General features: G+C 38.9%; 1 protein-coding gene across 3 annotated transcripts in view; it reads left to right on the forward strand.

Annotated features, from left to right (window-relative positions):
- The window catches only part of TRAPPC8 (trafficking protein particle complex subunit 8), an 82,601-nt gene extending 67,791 nt beyond the window's left edge, over positions 1 to 14,810 (forward strand). For all 3 annotated transcript variants that reach the window (XM_061399664.1, XM_061399665.1, XM_061399666.1), the window contains 4 exons: positions 2,428 to 2,529; positions 6,155 to 6,300; positions 12,431 to 12,520; positions 13,764 to 14,810. In XM_061399664.1, coding sequence (XP_061255648.1) covers positions 2,428 to 2,529; positions 6,155 to 6,300; positions 12,431 to 12,520; positions 13,764 to 13,998 — 573 coding nt within the window. In that variant the 3' untranslated portion in view covers positions 13,999 to 14,810. The remainder of the gene's footprint in view (positions 1 to 2,427; positions 2,530 to 6,154; positions 6,301 to 12,430; positions 12,521 to 13,763) is intronic.
- The last annotated feature ends 3,271 nt before the right edge of the window (positions 14,811 to 18,081 follow it).

Raw genomic sequence — 18,081 nt, forward strand, 5'->3', positions numbered from 1 at the left:
TCCAGAGTTCTTGCCTAGAGAATCCCTACGGACAGAGAAGCCTGGTGGTTGCAAAGAGTCGGACATGACTGAAGTGATTTAGCACGCACGCAAAGCTAACTTGAACTACAATACAGAGATTTATTTTTCACAGTATACCCTTTTGTATCTTAAGTATGTGTCTTTAGAAATGATTCTACACTGAAATTTAGGACCTTGCCTAGGGATATTCACCTGAACTCTGTGAAGAGGTTTTATTTTGTATTGTCCAGTACAGAGGCCTAACACTGGGACATGTTCATGGTAGATGATCAGAACGTGCATTTTAAATTAATTCAGATGTTCTAGCGTGTTCTTTTTACCAAGCTGTACATTTTTAAATCAACTTTCCTGAAACCGAGCTGGCTTTACATGAGTTCCAATAAAAGTACTTAAGCAAATTGACTCTTGTTGATTATAGAAGGTAAAGATGCTTAATGCTAAAAGGATAAATTATACATTGTTACCTTGAAATCAAATGTCCTTGAAGCTTTGAGTCAAAATTCTATTTTTAGCCTCAATAGCATTGCCCCTTTATGTAAACCAACCATCCATTAAGTGTATAATAGACCTTATGCATTTGTAGCTGTCACTCCACAAACGCCTGCAATGTAACAATTGTAATATATCTGAGACAGGATCTTGAGTAATGTGTGCTGTAGTCTGTACTTATTGTTGAGCCCACAGTAACCTTGGTTGGAGGGGTGAGTTATCATTTTAAAAATCACCCTGAATGAAAATCAGCTACTATTATTGCTGATCGCATGAAGAAGAAGAAAACTACCCAAGACTGTGATGCTCCACAGTTAGGAAATGGAAGTTTGAATAGATTAAAGGATGGGATATTGTCTGGTATGTGATAAGTTTATGATTCAGCTCATTTGAGAAAGTGACTAGTAGATTTTCCTTAGTGAGGGCTCTGGATAATGCACAAAGTATCCCCTTGACTGAAAGAAAACTTGACAATTCATATAAGTTGTGGAGTGGATGCTTAGGGAACATAGCACTCTAATAAAATATGATTCAGAAGAAAACTAAGACCTTGGACAACATTTTTGTTTAAAAAAGATTAGTTGTAAGGGGGTATGATTGAAAGTGTGAAAGTGTTACTCACTCAGTCGTGTCCAACTGTGCAACCCCATGGACTGTAGCCCCCAGGCTCCTCTGCCTATGGGATTTTCCAGGCAAGAATACTGGAGTGGGTTGCCATGCCCTTCTCCAGGCGATCTTCCTGACCCAGGGATTGAACCCGGGTCTCCTGCATGGCAGGCAGATTCTTTACCATCTGAGCCACCAGGGAAAGCCCAAGGGGGTGTAATACAGCTTCTAATTATTCTTAACCAAAAATAAAGGTTTGTTTTGAAAAACGAAGACTTTGTGCAGGAGAGACTGCATTATAGGGTTATGCATGATTTTTTTTTGATCTCACAAGACCACTGAAAGAGATGTGTGTCCTTTGTCAGGACTTTATCAGCTGTCATCCTCTCGATTAAAGATCACTTCATCAAGTATTTATTTAACTCCTCCTGCATTTCTCAGTTGTGTGTGGATGGATGCTAAGCAGGCCTTGGGCCTGCCTGGGCCTTAGTGCAGCACTTCTCCAAGTGTGATCAGTGGATGGCAAATTGCCACACGTGTTAAGTATAGAAATTGAAAATAAACATTTTTGGAATGTTTATAGCATTTGACTCAGTAATTTTGAATCTGTTGAGTCTAATAGTTAAAAAACATTGGGCTTGTCAAAAAAAAAAAAAAGAATTTAACTATCTGTAGTTGCATAATGTGATGTTAAGTATATCAGAGCCATTTAGAGATTTTATTTTCTCCAGGATAGAAGTTCAAGAAGAAGAATTACATGCTGGAATAAGTTTTAATATAGATTAAATTAGGCCATTGTATAAGAAGAAAAAAAGCCTTTTTTTTTTTAAGCTTACGTACTTAAATTTAAGATCTCCAAGGACCTGGCATTTCCACTTATAGGATTTACAATTATACTCACTGATTTTGCTCTACTATGTGATAACTCTGGTATGTCTTAGAAGCACAAGTATAAGAAAAAGCCTTTTGCCTGTATATTGTCAATCCAGTAAAGAAAAAAGCTTGTGTTACGGTATAGCACTGTTCTTTTTGGGCCAGCTTCTTAAGCATTCTAGAGAGAATTAGGAAAGGTTTCAAGATTTGTTTCTCCAATATCCAGGTCAACTGTTTTATATTGAGGCAGAGCAGATTTTGACAGATACTTTATTGATTGAAGGAATGAATAAAAGTTAGAAATGCTGACACAGTCATGAGTATTGGTATTTGATAGATATTAGCTATAATACCTCAACTTTCCAGCAGATTTTGCCTTGGTTACTTTTGAGGTTACTGCCAAGCAGGGGTAACGTTTTTGTGGTTTGTTCTTCTTAGGCTTATGTAGTGGAAGACAGTAAGCAGCTCATTTTGGAAGGTCAGCACCATGTTGTTCTTCGCACTATAGGAAAAGAAGCTTTTTCATATCCTCAGAAACAGGTAATGACATGCTTTGGGGCCTCCTGTGAACTTGTGGGGGGGTTTTGTTTGGTTGTTTTGCGTTTTTGAAGGTGTCTGATTTCTGCAAGCTTTTATACTGAGATTTGAGTTGGGGGTTGGTAGCAGAAAGCTGATTAAAATTAAAAATGAACAAATTGATTTTGAAGTTTGCTAGCCCTTAATATGGAGAAGGCAGTGGCACCCCACTCCAGTACTCTTGCCTGGAAAATCCTATGGGCAGAGGAGCCTGGAACGCTGCCGTCTATGGGGTCACTTTCACTTTTCACTTTCATGCATTGGAGAAGGAAATGGCAACCTACTCCAGTGTTCTTGCCTAGAGAATCCCAGGGACGGGGGAGCCTGGTAGGGTGCTGTCTATGAGGTCGCACAGAGTCAGACACGACTGAAGTGACTTAGCAGCAGCAGCCCTTAATAAGAGCATTAAGATGCATTTGTGATCCTGGAGTTTCCTAAGATATACTCTTTATTGAATCTAGAACTCATAGTTATAAAAAGAATTGACTTGTATGAGAGGAAGGAACCATATCCTCTATCTTACCTTGCTTATTGTTCAGCAGGCCCACACCATTGCAAAACTTAATGGGACTGGTCATAGAGTGTAAAGGAGGGCCTCTGGAGTTGCACAGCAGCTGTACTGTTTGTTTTCTCATTTCTCCTAAAATACTGTTTAATCTTATCAAAAGTTCTCATCATATATATAAATAAAATTTAAGCATATTAGTCTTGTGATTCAAAGTAAGTTGCAGACATCTGCCTATCTGCCCCCTAAATACTTGACTAAGTATTCCTGAAGACAAAGACAATCTTCTCCGTAATCACAGAAACCATTACTAATTCAGGAAGTTTAACATTGATGCAGTACTCATATATACAGTCTAAATTCAGATGTCATCGACGGTCTTAGTTATAAGACTTGGTTTGCTTTTTCCCATTCAGAATTCAGTCCAGGATCGAACACTGTGTTCACTTGTCTCTTCAGTCTCTTTTAATCTGGAACATTTTCTGAACCTTTATTTTTCAGTTACCATGTAGACATTTTTGAAGAGCCTTGGCCAGTTATTTTAATGTAAAATAATACTTTGAATATTTCTTATGATCAAATTAAAGTTACACATTTTTAACTGAAATACTTCCTAAGTGATGTTATATCCCTGTCAGTGTATTACATCAGAAGGCACATGAGAGTCTCCCCTGATGGTCCAGCAGTTAAGACTCTGCCTTTCAATGCAAGGGGTTGGTTCGATCCCTGGTTGGGGAGCTAAGATCCCTCACGCCTCAGCGCCAAAAAACCAAAGCATAAAACAAAATCAATATTGTAACAAATTCAATAGAGACTTTAAAAATGATCCATGTCAAAAAATCTTAAAATAAAAAGGCACTTGATATTAATTTGTGCCATTATAGGTGATGGATCATTTGATTAAGATATTACCTGCCATGTTTCTCCACAGTATTACTATTTTTCTTTTTATTTATAAGAAGAAGTAATTGTGGGGAGATAATTTGGGACTATGTAAATGTGATTTCTCATCAAAGTTAGGTATACTAGCTTTACATTCCATTGGTAGTAATATAATTTGAATTGATTTTTACTTTAGTGATGACTAATGGTAATTTTCTGTTAGGTTTAATGAAGATATATTTAACCCCAAATCTGTTTTGTACTTTCAGAAAGTTTTTTTCCTCAAACTGATTTGATTAATTAAAAATCTCATTTTATTTATAAATTGTCATATTTTGATAATTTGGAACATCTCAAGGCAAGATTTTCATTTATAAAATGAAACAAAGTGTTCTCTATAAAATTTACTCATGTTATATTCCCATTTTACAAAAATACTATCTAGGGCATATCCTTTTTATTTCTCTGTATTTCACCTTTGAAATATTTTACATGATTAGCTGAGTTGGGAGATATGGCATGTTCATCATATTGAGGATAATATATATGGAGCTCAGAGACTTTAAGATTGATGACCTAGTGCAATTTACTTGCATAACTTGATAAACTTTAGCTTACTTATAAAACAGGGAGTATATCTTGCCTCTCTTGTGATGGAACTCTCTATCTTGGAGTATAACTGTCTGTCACCCTTATTGGAAAAAACAACTGTACAAATTGTCCAGCACTCACTGTGAAAATTGTTGCTGCTTTTAAGCTGACAGAGAGGGACGCTTTTGTCAGTATTCCCTCAGTAAATTAGCTTCAGGTTTTTGGTAGCCTTTTATGGCTGTTGTTCATGTGTTTGCCTCCTGGTAGGTGGTATGTAGAGATTCAGTATAGTTTAGAAGCCTCAAATAACAGCTTGTTTATCTTAGATGATTATACTGTGTTAAACAATAGGATATTTTTTGAACTTTTTATTAAAGTTTAACAAAAATGCAAAAGAGTGAGTTTTCACAAATTGAAGAACACTCCAGTATAAGCAGGACCCAGATTAAGAAGGGAAACTTCAGACGTTCAGCTCCTTCTGGCTTCCAGGCACAAGTTTTTCCTCCTCCAGAGTAAACCTCTACAGTCACTTTCCTCTCACTCATAAGTTAAAAACAAATTTGAATATTGCTTTGGCAGCTGTATAAATCAAGGGTCAGCAAACTTTTTCTGAGGAAAGCTGGATAATAAACATTTCTGACTTTGCTGGCCAGAAGGTTTTTGTCAGAATTACTCATCTCTGTTGTTTAGAGTCCCAAAGCAGCCATAGCCAGTATGTAAACAAATGGATGTGGCTCTGTTTCCATAAAACTCTCTTTACAAAAACCAGAAGCAGGCTGGCTTTGGCCCATGGGATGTGGTTCGCCAGTCCTGGGTGTAGATCAGATTCCAACTACGCTACCAGGAAATTAAAAAATCAAAATTTTCTGATGGTAAAGGAAAATGGAGAAAAAATTAATCAAGGAAGAGGACTTCCATGGTGGTCCAGTGGTTGGGAGTCTGCCTATCAATGCAGAGGACATGGGTTTGATCCTCGGTCTGGGAAGATACATGCTTGGGGACAGCTAGGCTGGTGAGCCACAACTAGTGAAGCCCATGCACCTAGAGCCTGTGCTCCACAGCAAGAGAACCCATCCAGTGAGAAGCCTGTGCACTGCAACTCTATAGAGAGTAGCCCCCACTCACTGCGGTTAGAGAAAGCACACCCACAGCAAGGAAGACCCAGTGCAGCCATAAATAAATAAGGAGAATATTTTAAAAAACTCTCGAAGCAGATGATATACAATTGAATGTCTATAGCCTAAGTACTAAGCAGTTTTATTAGATGAGAAACACAGCAACTTTTGAAATTATTATTGTGAACCCATTTTTACGTATGAGGAAATTAAGTCTTGAAGTATTAAATAACTATAGAACTACTATGTGAGGTTGTTGGATATCAAGTTAACACTAGCACATGATAGAGAATGAATAAATGATTACAGATCCTAGTTTTTTATACTAGGTTGTATTGCACATGATTCCTACTGTTAGTTTATTAGTTTTTACAGCAGAAAAAGTATTGTACATGCTTTACTTTATTTCCACTGGTTTTAGCTTCTTTTGTTTGTATCTGTTAAACCTTACTTTAAGAAGGCAGTGTTTTCATTGTTGTATTTTTTCTTTTCTCAGGAGCCACCAGAAATGGAACTATTAAAATTTTTCAGGCCAGAAAACACTACAGTTTCCTCAAGACCATCAGCAGAGCAGCTTTCTAATCTTATTAAAACGAGTCTTCACTATCCAGAATCATTTAATCATCCCTTTCATCAAAAAAGGTTTGAGATGTATTTTTGTTAAAATTTTTCTGCAATATACACACCTGTATGTGCATGCACACACATCCACACGTTTATTAATAGCATTCACACAAATATTGAAGAAGAAATCTAGACTAATATTGAGTCTACAGAAATTGCCACTAAGTAATTTACATGTTACTATGGTTATTATATGTTGCTACTGTAATTAATAGATGGATATTTCCTCAGCCAATTAGTTGTCAGAAGTTTTCTTTTGATGAACATATATATCATTAAGTCAAAAAGAAAAATAGTAAATCATTTTGTTTTTGTTTTAGATACAGAATAAACCTGAGACATGACTATGGTATAGATTCATCAGTTTACGTTTAGACAGCATCATTGGCTTAAGGTTTACCAAGTGTTAAACTTTTGGGGGGTGATGTATTTATAATTTTGACAAATAGTTTGATTACATAAATTTGAGGTTCTAAAATAAAAGGTCCTAAGTCAGGTGATACTTCAAAAAGGAGCTGGTTTGCAGATATAAAACAAGATGGAGTGAAGTCTGTTAGAGCCAGTCCGTAAATTAGAATTGAAGGTGTAAGTTTTGGTGAAGGCACCATGGGTAGGGGTAGGGAAGAGGTGGGATAGAACAAAAGAGAATGGTGACCCATAGAACAGTGGTATTGGAGAGATGAGCTAAGGAACAAGGAGTCCATCAAGAATACTGGTTGAGAAGTAGCAGTCAAAGAATTAGGAAGACAAGACCAGTGAGTAGAAAGTGGGATCAAAGAGGTGGAGTGAGAGCAGTTCAAGGAGAAGAAAGTGGCTGCAAAAAGTCGTTTCATTGGTTCTGACGATAAATCACTCCTGATTTTGAGAAGACTCTTAACTGTATGGGGGGTGGAAGCATGACACAGTAGGTTTTGAGGAGAGATAGAGGTGGGAAGGAAGTAAGGATACTGGTGTAGACCACCAGCCTTTCAAGAAGCCTGGCTGTGAACAGGGATCAGGGAATACCCTTCAGTATTACTGTTTTCTTACTTAGAAGATACAGATTGTATTTATGGTCTTGAAGGAAATGATGGGACGCAAGAAGGGCAACAAAACCCTTAATAGATGAAAAGGTAACGCTGAAAAAAGTGGCAGGATTAGCTTTGGACAAAAAGATGAAAGTAGGGAGAAATTTTAACAAGTCTGCACATGCCTCCCTTTTAGAGAGTTTGTAGGAGCAAGGTTAAGTACTCAAAGTACTCTAGGAAATGAGAAAGGGTAGAGAATTTTTAAAAGTGAAATTTGAGGATAACTACTGAGAGGAATGAGAAGCTGGCTGAGAACACAGAGTGCTGGGCAAAACGAAGACCTTCACAGAGACTTAGGAGCATCAGAAGTATCTAAAATGTAACTTGAATGGTGCCAACCATTTTTAAACCTTTTTATTGTGAAATATAACACATTAAAAAATGAAGTTGCTCAGTTGTGTCCGACTCTTTGCAACCCCATGGACTGTAGCCCACCAGGCTCCTCCGTCCATGGGATTTTCCAGGCAAGAATACTGGAGTGGGTTGCCATTTCCTTCTCCAGGGGATCTTCCCCATCCAGGGATCGAATCCAGGTCTCCCGCATTTTAGGCAGACGCTTTACCATCTGAGCCACCAGGGAAGTATAACACATAGAAAAGTTCTCAAAACTGAAAATGTGTGGCCACAGTGATTCTTTTCCATAAAACTAATACCCAAAAAATCATCTCTAGGGAAGAAAAAATTGCTAGCAGTCTCAAGCCCCCTGTGTACTTGCCGTCCATCCCCAGTATTAGCAGTCATTTCTTTGCTCCTCTTTATAATTTTCCAACCAAGTTTACATCTCCGTATTTTGATTTTTGTGGGGTTTTTGAACTTTATTGTATAAGTGGTATTATACAGAGTTTATTCTTTTTATGCCCAGTTTCTTTCAAACTAGTTTTACTAATTAGTACATCCCCACTAGTAGTACGTGGGAGTTCCTTCTGTTGATACCTTCACCAACACTTTCTGTTGTCAGACTTCTAAAAATTTTAGCCATTTAAGTTATTTTTAAATACTTTTGGTCTTAAATCTTTGTCTAGGTCTTAATTGCTCGGTACTCAGTCTGTGTGCCTTTGACTGACAGAGGCATGCTGGTATCACTTGAGGAAATTAAAAAAAAAAAAGGAAGATGCTTTGATCCTACTCCCAGAGATTCCCATTTGATTGGCCAAGGGTTCAGGCAGGACATCCAGAGTTCCTGAAGTTCTCCAGGTGATTCTAATGTGCAGCCAAAGCTGAGGAAAGAAATGTTTTATCCCTACTGAACCTGTCTTGATTTCACACACTTGCATAGACAGTTTTGATTCCATAATATTTCATTGTACCTCACGGTTCTACTTTGTCCCTGTTTATCAAACCCTGTCCTGCATCATGTATTTCCTGAACATCTTAGATTCCATGGTGCTGCTTAGTGGTTAAAACCTGGGCTGTGTGTTAGAGGCTGGAACATGAAGGACTTCTCCGTGTGATTTTGTTAGGGTTGAAAAGCATCATAGAAACTTGGCAGTGCAGGGAAGTATGTAAAACAGGACAGATTTGATCAAACTAAAGCAGAACAGTGAGCTAAAATAAAGCATCACAGAATTCAAACTGTGCATGGAAGTATGTGAAAACAAGGAAGGGTTGAGAAGGATAAGATACGGCAGTTTCTTCCAACTTGGCTGCACATTAGAATCACCTGGAGAATTTTTAAAATCTTGATGTTCAGGCCAGTTAAATCAGAACCTGGGAATAGGACCCAGGTGTCTGTATATTTTAAATAAATCCTCAGATTGCCACAATAATGCTTTGTGAGACACCACTCCAGAATTCAGTAGCTTACAGAGCATTTATTCCCACGCTCATGGGTGTGCAGAGCATCGACAACTTCGATTCTCCTTCAGTCTGTGGGTTGGTTGGATTCATGTCTGTGCACATGTATTTTGGGGGTCAGTCCAAATGGGCAGCAACTAGCTGTTCTTCTCATGGCGTATCTCTGAAGTACAGAAAGTGAGCTACGTTGCAGTAGCACATTTAAAGCTTCTGCTTGCATCAGTCATTATTACTCCATTGGCCAAATAGCCTGTCCTTCACAGTCAACAAAGATGATCCCCCATCACACAGCTGGAACGTGAGGGGAGTGAATAATTGTTAAACAATAATGACCATTACCACAGTAATCAGGGTTGAGGATCGGTGAATTAGAGGGTCAAATGATTGGACATTCCAGTGAAACTGAAGATCAGAAGCATAAATGAGAGAGCTGGTGATCGTGGTCAGTGAGTGGAAAAGCTGAGGAGTATTTCAGAGGTAGTTATTTTAGGGGACTAAAAAAAAATTCACGGTTAAGTCATGAAAGACAGATGACTGAGTTTTGAATACTCCTGGTGGTTATGGAGGTGATAGATTAAGGGTTTGAGAAGGAGCTGAATAAATTGTCTACCTAAACAGTGAAGTTCACCAAAAAGATGACAAAATTCAGGATTGAAAAGAAAAAAGCAAACTCAAGCAGAAGCTTTTAATGAATGAAACCGGTAAGATGATGTGGAAGAGAAGGCCTGTGCAGTGCTTTCTGTCTAGGTGGCAGGCCTCTGCTTGACCCACATCGTAGATGAATCAAGGGTGGGGTGGGGTGAAGCAGATGCTTCCCTCATCTTTACCCCAGATATTTCAAAATGCTTATCCCTTCACCTGCCCCAAGGAATCTCTGTTGCACTGAGTTACGTTCACTAGTTTAGTTTGTTAGTTTGAGGGCAGAGAAAAAGAACAAAAACCTTGGAGTAGTTTATGACAAAAGTGGAGGTGTTTTTATAGGAGAGAGAGGAGGAAGAACTCAACAAGGGGTGTTAACTACATTAATGAGACATTCTGGCCTGAGATGCGGAAGATGCTGGAAGATAAACAGCATCTGTTATGGCAAGGCCTGTAGAGGCAGCTGTGTCCTCAGCCAGATTTCAGTTAAAGTGAGGTGTGGCACATAAAGACAAGAGACTGAGGATCTGGAGGAGTGTTCTTAATGCCATGGGAAGTGGGGAGGGGCGCGACAGGAGGCGACTTGGTCATGGCAGTGGGACACGGGGCAGCAGAGGAATGAGAATACGAGAAACAACAAAGCGTCAAACTGGGGTTAGCTGCCATCGCTCCTCACAGTAAGAAGGCGTGTTAAATAGTGTTTGTGAAGCTTTTGAACTTGTGCTAGGCATTATTGTCAGCGCTTAGCATATTTCATCTTACCAGCCACCACAAGAAACTCAAGAGATGGGTAAAGTTATTATTCCTAGGTTACAGTTGAGGAAACTGAGAAACAGAATTGTTGAGCTGACATGTGAACCCTAGCAGTCTGACTCTAGAACTCATGCTGTTAATAATACCAGATGTTAGTGGTGGGGGAATGGTTGTTAGCAGTTTGATCTTTAGGCACTGTTTTTGGCTCATCACGTGAGCATTTTAGAAAGGCTGTTTTGTGAAGCAGTGATTTTTGAAAGGTGGTCCCAGAGCAGCAGCAGTTGGGAACTCATTAGAAACGCAGATTTTGGGCCCCACCCAGCCCTTCTGAATGAGAAACTCTGGGGATGGAGCCCAGCAGTCTCTTTTATCAAGCCCTCCTGTGACTGTGGTGCAGTGTAGTGGGAGGATCACACATCAGGTATGAGAAACACCCAGTTGAAGATTGGTTTACGTCAGAACACTAATTCAGAGGTGATTAGTAAACCAAGAGATGCAGTGACTTGAGCTCGTAAGGAATGTGAATTTTGAATGAAGTCACCAGCCTCCAGAGCTGTGTGGGAAACAGAATTGATAGGAATTTGTGACGAATAGTAGAAAGTTGGGAATGGGGGGCTAATGAGGCAGTAGCCCCCATTCCCACTTTAAAAAAAAAAAAAATACTTGGGATGATGCCCACGCTTTGCTGGGGAGATGAGAGTGCTGTTCACTGAAACAGCGATGGAGGAAGAAGAGGAATGAAGATAATGACTTTGGGGTTAGGAAGCATCCAGATGTTCTTATTTCTTTCACTGGAAGCATTTAGATAGAGCATGGAGGATTTGAGGCTCAAGTGGCAACACTGCTAGAGTTCCTGAGGTTTTGCTTTGAGTTACAAGTTACATGACTTGAATTTAACTTAATGAGGGGCTCTAGACTAGACCACTGTTCATTAGTTTAGGTTGTGCTCCATTCCTGTGAGAAGTTTGTGGGGAAGGTAAGGATGTAGCATGAGTTTTTGAAATTAACCTAGTTTTTGTCTAGGGAAATCTGTTATTTGCACTGTGTTTTGGAAGCATTTCTTAGTAAGGGGATACAACATTTTTGAGAGCATAAAATATATTATCTGAGCAGAATTTTAATATTGTATGAGCTCATAAGATTTTTTTACTGTTGTTCTTTATGTTAATGGGGTAACGTATTTTAAATAATACTATGTAACCAGGCTTCATTTGTGCATAGAGTATGTTCATTTATTATGTTCTTAATATGAACTCTGCAGCAGTCTGTTCTTAGGTCCTCTTCTCTCACTCCCTGTCCTTTCTCCTGTGCTAAGTGAGATCAGAAACTAGGTTAACTGAGCAAATATGTCTACTTGAAAGGGCTTTTCTCATAACTGGCTATACAGAAATAATTCTCATAGTCTCCCAATCATGATGGCTTCTGTGCAGATTTGATAGGATAGCAAATGTCAATCTAGGCCAAGTTGTCAAAGTTAAGTAATTTTTGAGAAACACAAAGAACAGCATTAGTTATTGGCACCTTTTCACGATTTTTTCCCCTCCATTTGTCTTTCTTAGTTGCAGTTGTTTCCTTCTGTTTTTCATTTTGGGAAATAACAACCTAGAAACATTCTGGTTATTTTTAAAGATTAGCTTTAATAAAAGGAAATAAAAATGGTTTTGTGAATGTATATATTCTAATATTTAGTATTCAAGCATTGTATTAATATGTTTTACTTCTTATTTATGTAACTCATTTAGCTTGAGTGATTTTAGAACTCAGTTTTTTTCCTTACTTGAATATAATTATTTTTGAGGATCTTATGCTGTTAGGTAACTGTAAGTTTTATGTTCAAGAAAGTGTTTTTGTTTTCAATACCCCACTAATCTTTTTTTGGTTTTTCTTTTCCACAGCCTTTGTTTAGTACCAGTGACCCTTTTACTTTCCAATTGTTCCAAGGCCGACGTCGATGTAATAGTTGATCTTCGGCATAAAACAACAAGGTAAAGATTTGTTTAGGGAAGGTTTATTTTATAGTTAAAGATTGAGTTGAAAGTAGTTTAATATTTTGAAATTATGCAAATAATTATCTAATATAGATAGAGTTTACTCAGGCATACCGTTTTTTGTTTGGTATTAAGAAGTGTTAGCAAAGGGACTTGCCAACTCTGTGCTCCCAAGGCAGGCATCCCAGGTTCGATCCCTGGTCGGGCAACTGGATCCCACATGCCACAGCTAAGATTGAAGATCCTGTGTGCTGCAACTAAGACTTGGCACAGCCAAATAAAAAAAGAAGTGTTAGAGAAGAGTTACAGAGATCTGTCTTAGCATTTCAGTAGTCGCAAATGAAAACTGGTTTCTAAAAGCAGCAATTCTGGCCAGAGGTGACAATTTTTATAAAAGCTTGTTGGTGATAAAGAACTCTAAACTTGAAAATCAGTAAGTTCATGATAGAAGTTTTTTTGGTCTTGTTTTGTGATTTATAAAATAATGCTGCTGCTGCTGCTGCTAAGTCGCTGCAGTCGTGTCCGATTCTGTGCAACCCCATGGACTGCAGCCTACTAGGCTCCTCCGTCCCTGGGATTCTCCAGGCAAGAACACTGAAGTGGGTTGCCATTTCCTTCTCCAGCAACAGCAAAAAAAAAAAAAAAAAATAATGCAGGTCTATATTGACAGTCCTAAGAGCTATGTGCTTTTCAGAATTCAGAAAATTTGGGATCTTTAGAAAAGCAATGTGAAGCATATGCTGATTATTAATTACAGTATAACACTGCAAACAGGATCTGGGTCAGCTCTCTGAAATCTGAACATATTTTGTGTATCATAAATTAATTAACTAATGTCTTATTGGTAGACACTGGGTTGGTCTCCATGTTTCAATATTATAAACAGTCTAAATATTATAACCATTCTTAGATATACATTTATTTTTATGTATGGAGAACCAGGTGGTTAAAAGCTCAGGTTTGAAATCAGGTTTCCTATTTACTGGCTGCTGTTGTGAGTGTTAAATGAGATAATTCACTCTTAGCACTAAGACTAGAACATAGTAACTGTTAATAAATGTTAGTTATAGAAATAGTAATATTAGTTATTACTATTGATGTTATTATTAATAAACAGTTGGCATCATAAATAATTTCTAGAATTAGAGTTGCTGGATGAAAGGGATGTGTTACTGGGGCTTTGGGAAAAAATTCCTGAAGAAAAAATATCCTCCAACTTACCATTTTCCTCCTCCCTTAGCCCAGAAGCTTTGGAAATCCATGGATCATTTACATGGCTGGGACAAACACAGTATAAACTTCAGCTTAAAAGCCAGGAGATTCACAGTTTGCAGCTGAAAGCATGCTTTGTCCACACGGGTGTTTATAACCTTGGAACTCCTAGGGTATTTGCCAAGTTATCGGACCAAGTCACGGTGTTTGAAACAAGTCAGCAGAGCTCCATGCCTGCCCTGATCATCATCAATAATGTGTGACACCTTACAGATTTGTACTGAAATGCACAAGAATCAGTTTTATTTTACTGGATGGGTTTTACAGCAGTATTTGAAATGCCTAACTTGTTCGGGAGGTTGGTGTCGGATCACTGCAGAATACTTTTGGTTTGTCTATTTGTTGATGATGCAAAGCACGTTGGACTGAGAATACTTAAATTCTTTTTTTGTATTTCTTTAAACCCTGGTAATAATTTACACGCTCATAATACAGAATTCAGCATATCCATGCACCTTATTAAGCCCCATCTTAAAACCAGTGTCTAAGTCTGCTGTTACAACTTACTGATGGTATATGAACATTAGGAGAGGATTTGAAGGAAGAAAAGGCCTTGTTGGCAATACTCCTTTTAAGCCATTAGTCTATAAATTCCAGCTTTACTGTGAAGTTCTATAGAGTGTCAAATACACGGTTTCTTGTCTTACTTCACACAATTCTCTAAAATCAGTTTTGAACTTTGGTTATGAGTCTTCATACTTCAGTATCTGGTCGTTCCTATGGCTTATACATAACTTTGTAAAAAGAAAAAAATTTTTTTCTGATGCTTTGAATATAGTTTTGAAAGGAGTTGACTTCCCCCCCTCTCATTCATCTCAGCATAGAGTGCACTATTTCACAATATGAGATTTTTGTCATTTAAATTATCATATTCTTTATTATGTAACTTTAACAATTGAGTTGATCTGTTTAAAATATAAATCTACTCAAGTTAATTAAAAACAAGCTTTTCAAAAATGTATTATATTTATAACAAATGTACTGTAAATAGAATAAAGACATGCTATTCACTGTATAGATTTATTAGATGCCTTTTAAAAAAAATTCTGAGAACTTAATATATTCTTTATTCAAAATCAATGCCAACCATATTATTATAGCAGGTAGCAGATCAGTTTCCTGAGAAAGTGTTACCTTTGTTTCCAAAAGTGAAGAACAGTCTTTGTTCCTACAGCCCTTGCTGGCTGTGTTATAAATGAGCAAATGCATTTTGTCTTTAAATGTGTCATGTCTGATACCCAGTTACAACTTTGATAATCCTGTCATATCTTGGAAGAAAGGAAGATCAATGCTAATTGACACTGTTGTGTCAATAACCACAGTGCAGACTCTGATGCTGGTTATGGAGGACTAGCTAATGTAGCTCTCCTGCTGAAGAAAAGCAAAACGTCAGAACGAAATCAAAGAAAATGTTTTACTGCTAAAAACAAAGCGTTGTCAATATGGTTTGTTATTAGAAGACCGGAATCCAAGAGAAGTCTAGAGAGATGAGACTTGGGCCTACTTTGCCTTGGGAGGTTTGACCACGTAGGAAGAAGCAGCTGAGAAGTGGAGCCTACAGTTGACTGACTTTAAGACAAGAAGTATAGGTCAGGAGGACTATTTGAAACTGAAGGAAGGAGAGAAAAAGGATGGAAAGTAGGCCCCCAGAAGATAAGAAACCTACTGGATTCTGTAAGAAAGTCTTATATATTTATTTGGAGTCTGAGAAAGGGGAGAGGATAGGGCAGAAGCAGTATAGGATTTGAGAATTTTCCGAGATGGACAAGTTACGGCTTCAAGTAGTTCAGTAAATCCCAGACAACATAAATAAAAAGGAACCTGTATCCAGATGCATTGTAGTGAAACTTCTGGAATTTAAAGACGAGGAGAACCTGTCCTGAGTACAGAAGACAAAACTTACCATTTGCTACCATGAGCAAATGGTAGCAGTAATTCAACTGATAGCAGATTTCTGAACAAAAATAGTGAAAGCCAGAAGATAGTTCCTTTCAGTCCTTTGAAGATACTAAGCCTGAATTCTAAACGACGAGGCTACCTGTCACGGGAAGTGAAACAAAGATATTTTCAGACAAAACCAGAGAGTTTAATTCCTTCCTGGTGACTGAGGATAATGGTGTGTGTGTGTGTGTGTGTGTACATACGTATGTGTGTACCTGCATGCACATATGCTCCATCATGTCTGACTCTTTGCAACCCCATGGACTGTATCCCACCAGGTGCCTCTGTCCATGGGATTTTCCAGGCAAGAATACTGAAGTGGGTTGCTATTTCCTCCTCCAGGGGATCTTCCCGACCCAGCCATCAAACCTGCGTCTCTTGTGACTCCTGCATTGGCAGGCAGAATTTTAACCACCGAGCCACCTAGGAAACCCTATGGTGTCTACCTAAATCTAAATCTTTGCACTCATTCTCCAAATGAAGTATACAAATCAATAAGAGCAATTGAAACCATGCGTACCTTGTGCTTTTAGCAGAACTAGACAGAATACTAACTTCAGACTATCTGCACATAATCTGCCTGTCTTGAGAATCTATGGCAAGTCTTTATAGAATGGATGGATGTGGGGAAGACAGGAATCTGGAAGGACACTGTGGAAGGGAGATAAGAGAACTGGGCTTAAGAGTGAGCCAAAATCACTCAACAAAGAGAAAGTCATCCTGACTGTTAAAAGTATGAGGCATCTGGTAGACCGGAGCTCTTGTGACAGGCAAGGCACTTGAAGCTTTGCAGTGGGGCATTGTAGGAGCAGAGGGGGAACAGGGTCTGTCCATCACATGGCTAAGGAAGTGCCTCCTGATAGGAATTAGAGTGTTGAGTATTTTGAGGCTTGTGCAGCTCAAATCAAGTGAAATTGTTCCATTAAAGATTTGGACCCTTTGGCCTGAGTTCCAGAAGACTCCATTAAAACAACCTAGAGGGCTGGGATAGGATAGGGAGGGAGGTTCAGGAAGAAGGGGACCTATTTCTGATCCGTGTTGATGTATGGCAAAAATCAGCACAATATTGTAAGGCAATTACCCTTCAATTAAGTAAAATGTGAAATATTAAAAAAACGCAAATGCCTGTAGGTATCCCGAGAAGACTCTTGAGAGTCCCTTGGACTGCAAGGAGATCCAACCAGTCCATTCTAAAGGAGATCAGTCCTGGGTGTTCTTTGGAAGGAATGATGCTGAAGCTGAAACTCCAGTGCTTGCCAGGGACTCTCAAGAGTCTTCTCGGGGTACCTACAGGCATTTGCATTTTTTGAATATTTTGCATTTTACTTTTTAATTGAAGGGTAGTTGCCTTACAATATTGTGTTGAGTCATGCGAAGAGTTGATTCATTGGAAAAGACTCTGATGCTGGGAGGGATTGGGGGCAGGAGGAGAAGGGGACGACAGAGGATGAGATGGCTGGATGGCATCACTGATTCGATGGATGTGAGTCTGAGTGAACTCCGGGGGTTGGTGATGGACAGGGAGGCCTGGCGTGCTGCAATTCATGGGGTCGCAAAGAGTCAGACACAACTGAGCGACTGAACTGAACTGACCCCGAAACCACCCCCCTGCCATCAGTCTTTAAAACGTAAGATTTCTCAGCCATCCTATAAGAGGGCAGTGAGACTGGACACAGAACCATGTCTAGAAGGGAGGATGTGTGGCGAGCTGGTGGGAGGAGCAGAAATTTGGGAGAGGAGGAGGAAGGGATAGGATGCTGAAAGAAAGAAAGCTTGATCTATTTCATGATTTTGCTTAGGGTCAATCCTATTTGGTGTTTCTCAGCTCAGGATAAAATTTGAGTGTCCTGTGCCATCTGTCCTTGCCTTCCTCCCCATGTTTTTGTTTTGATTTTTAATCTGATTGACATAAACTTTTCTAAAACTTGTTAGCAGTTCTCCTCAGTTCCTTACCTACTTGAATTAATTACTCTGTACTTGATGGCAGGAAAGGATACATCTGATAATTGGATGTTTGTGAAAGGCAAAAAGCAAGTGTTCCTTTTCACATGTGAATGGATAGTTCATTAGTTACCTGAACATTCTACCAGGAGGTAGTGTATAAAACCATCTGAAATCTTTGTAAGACTTAGCAATCTTGCTTAGAAAGTTGGCTCTCAAAATAACTTTTTGAGACTTCCCTGGTGGTCCAGTGGTAAGGAATTTGCCTGCCAAGCCAGGGGACATGGGTGTGATCCCTGATCCAGGAACATTGCGCATGCCATGGGGCAACTAAGCCCATGAGCCGTAACTACTGAGCCCACTCCCCCTAGAATCCATGCTCCACAACAGGAGAAGCCCAGGCG

The sequence above is a fragment of the Bos javanicus genome, chromosome 24, assembly GCF_032452875.1.
Source record: "Bos javanicus breed banteng chromosome 24, ARS-OSU_banteng_1.0, whole genome shotgun sequence".
Classification (NCBI taxonomy): domain Eukaryota; kingdom Metazoa; phylum Chordata; class Mammalia; order Artiodactyla; family Bovidae; genus Bos; species Bos javanicus.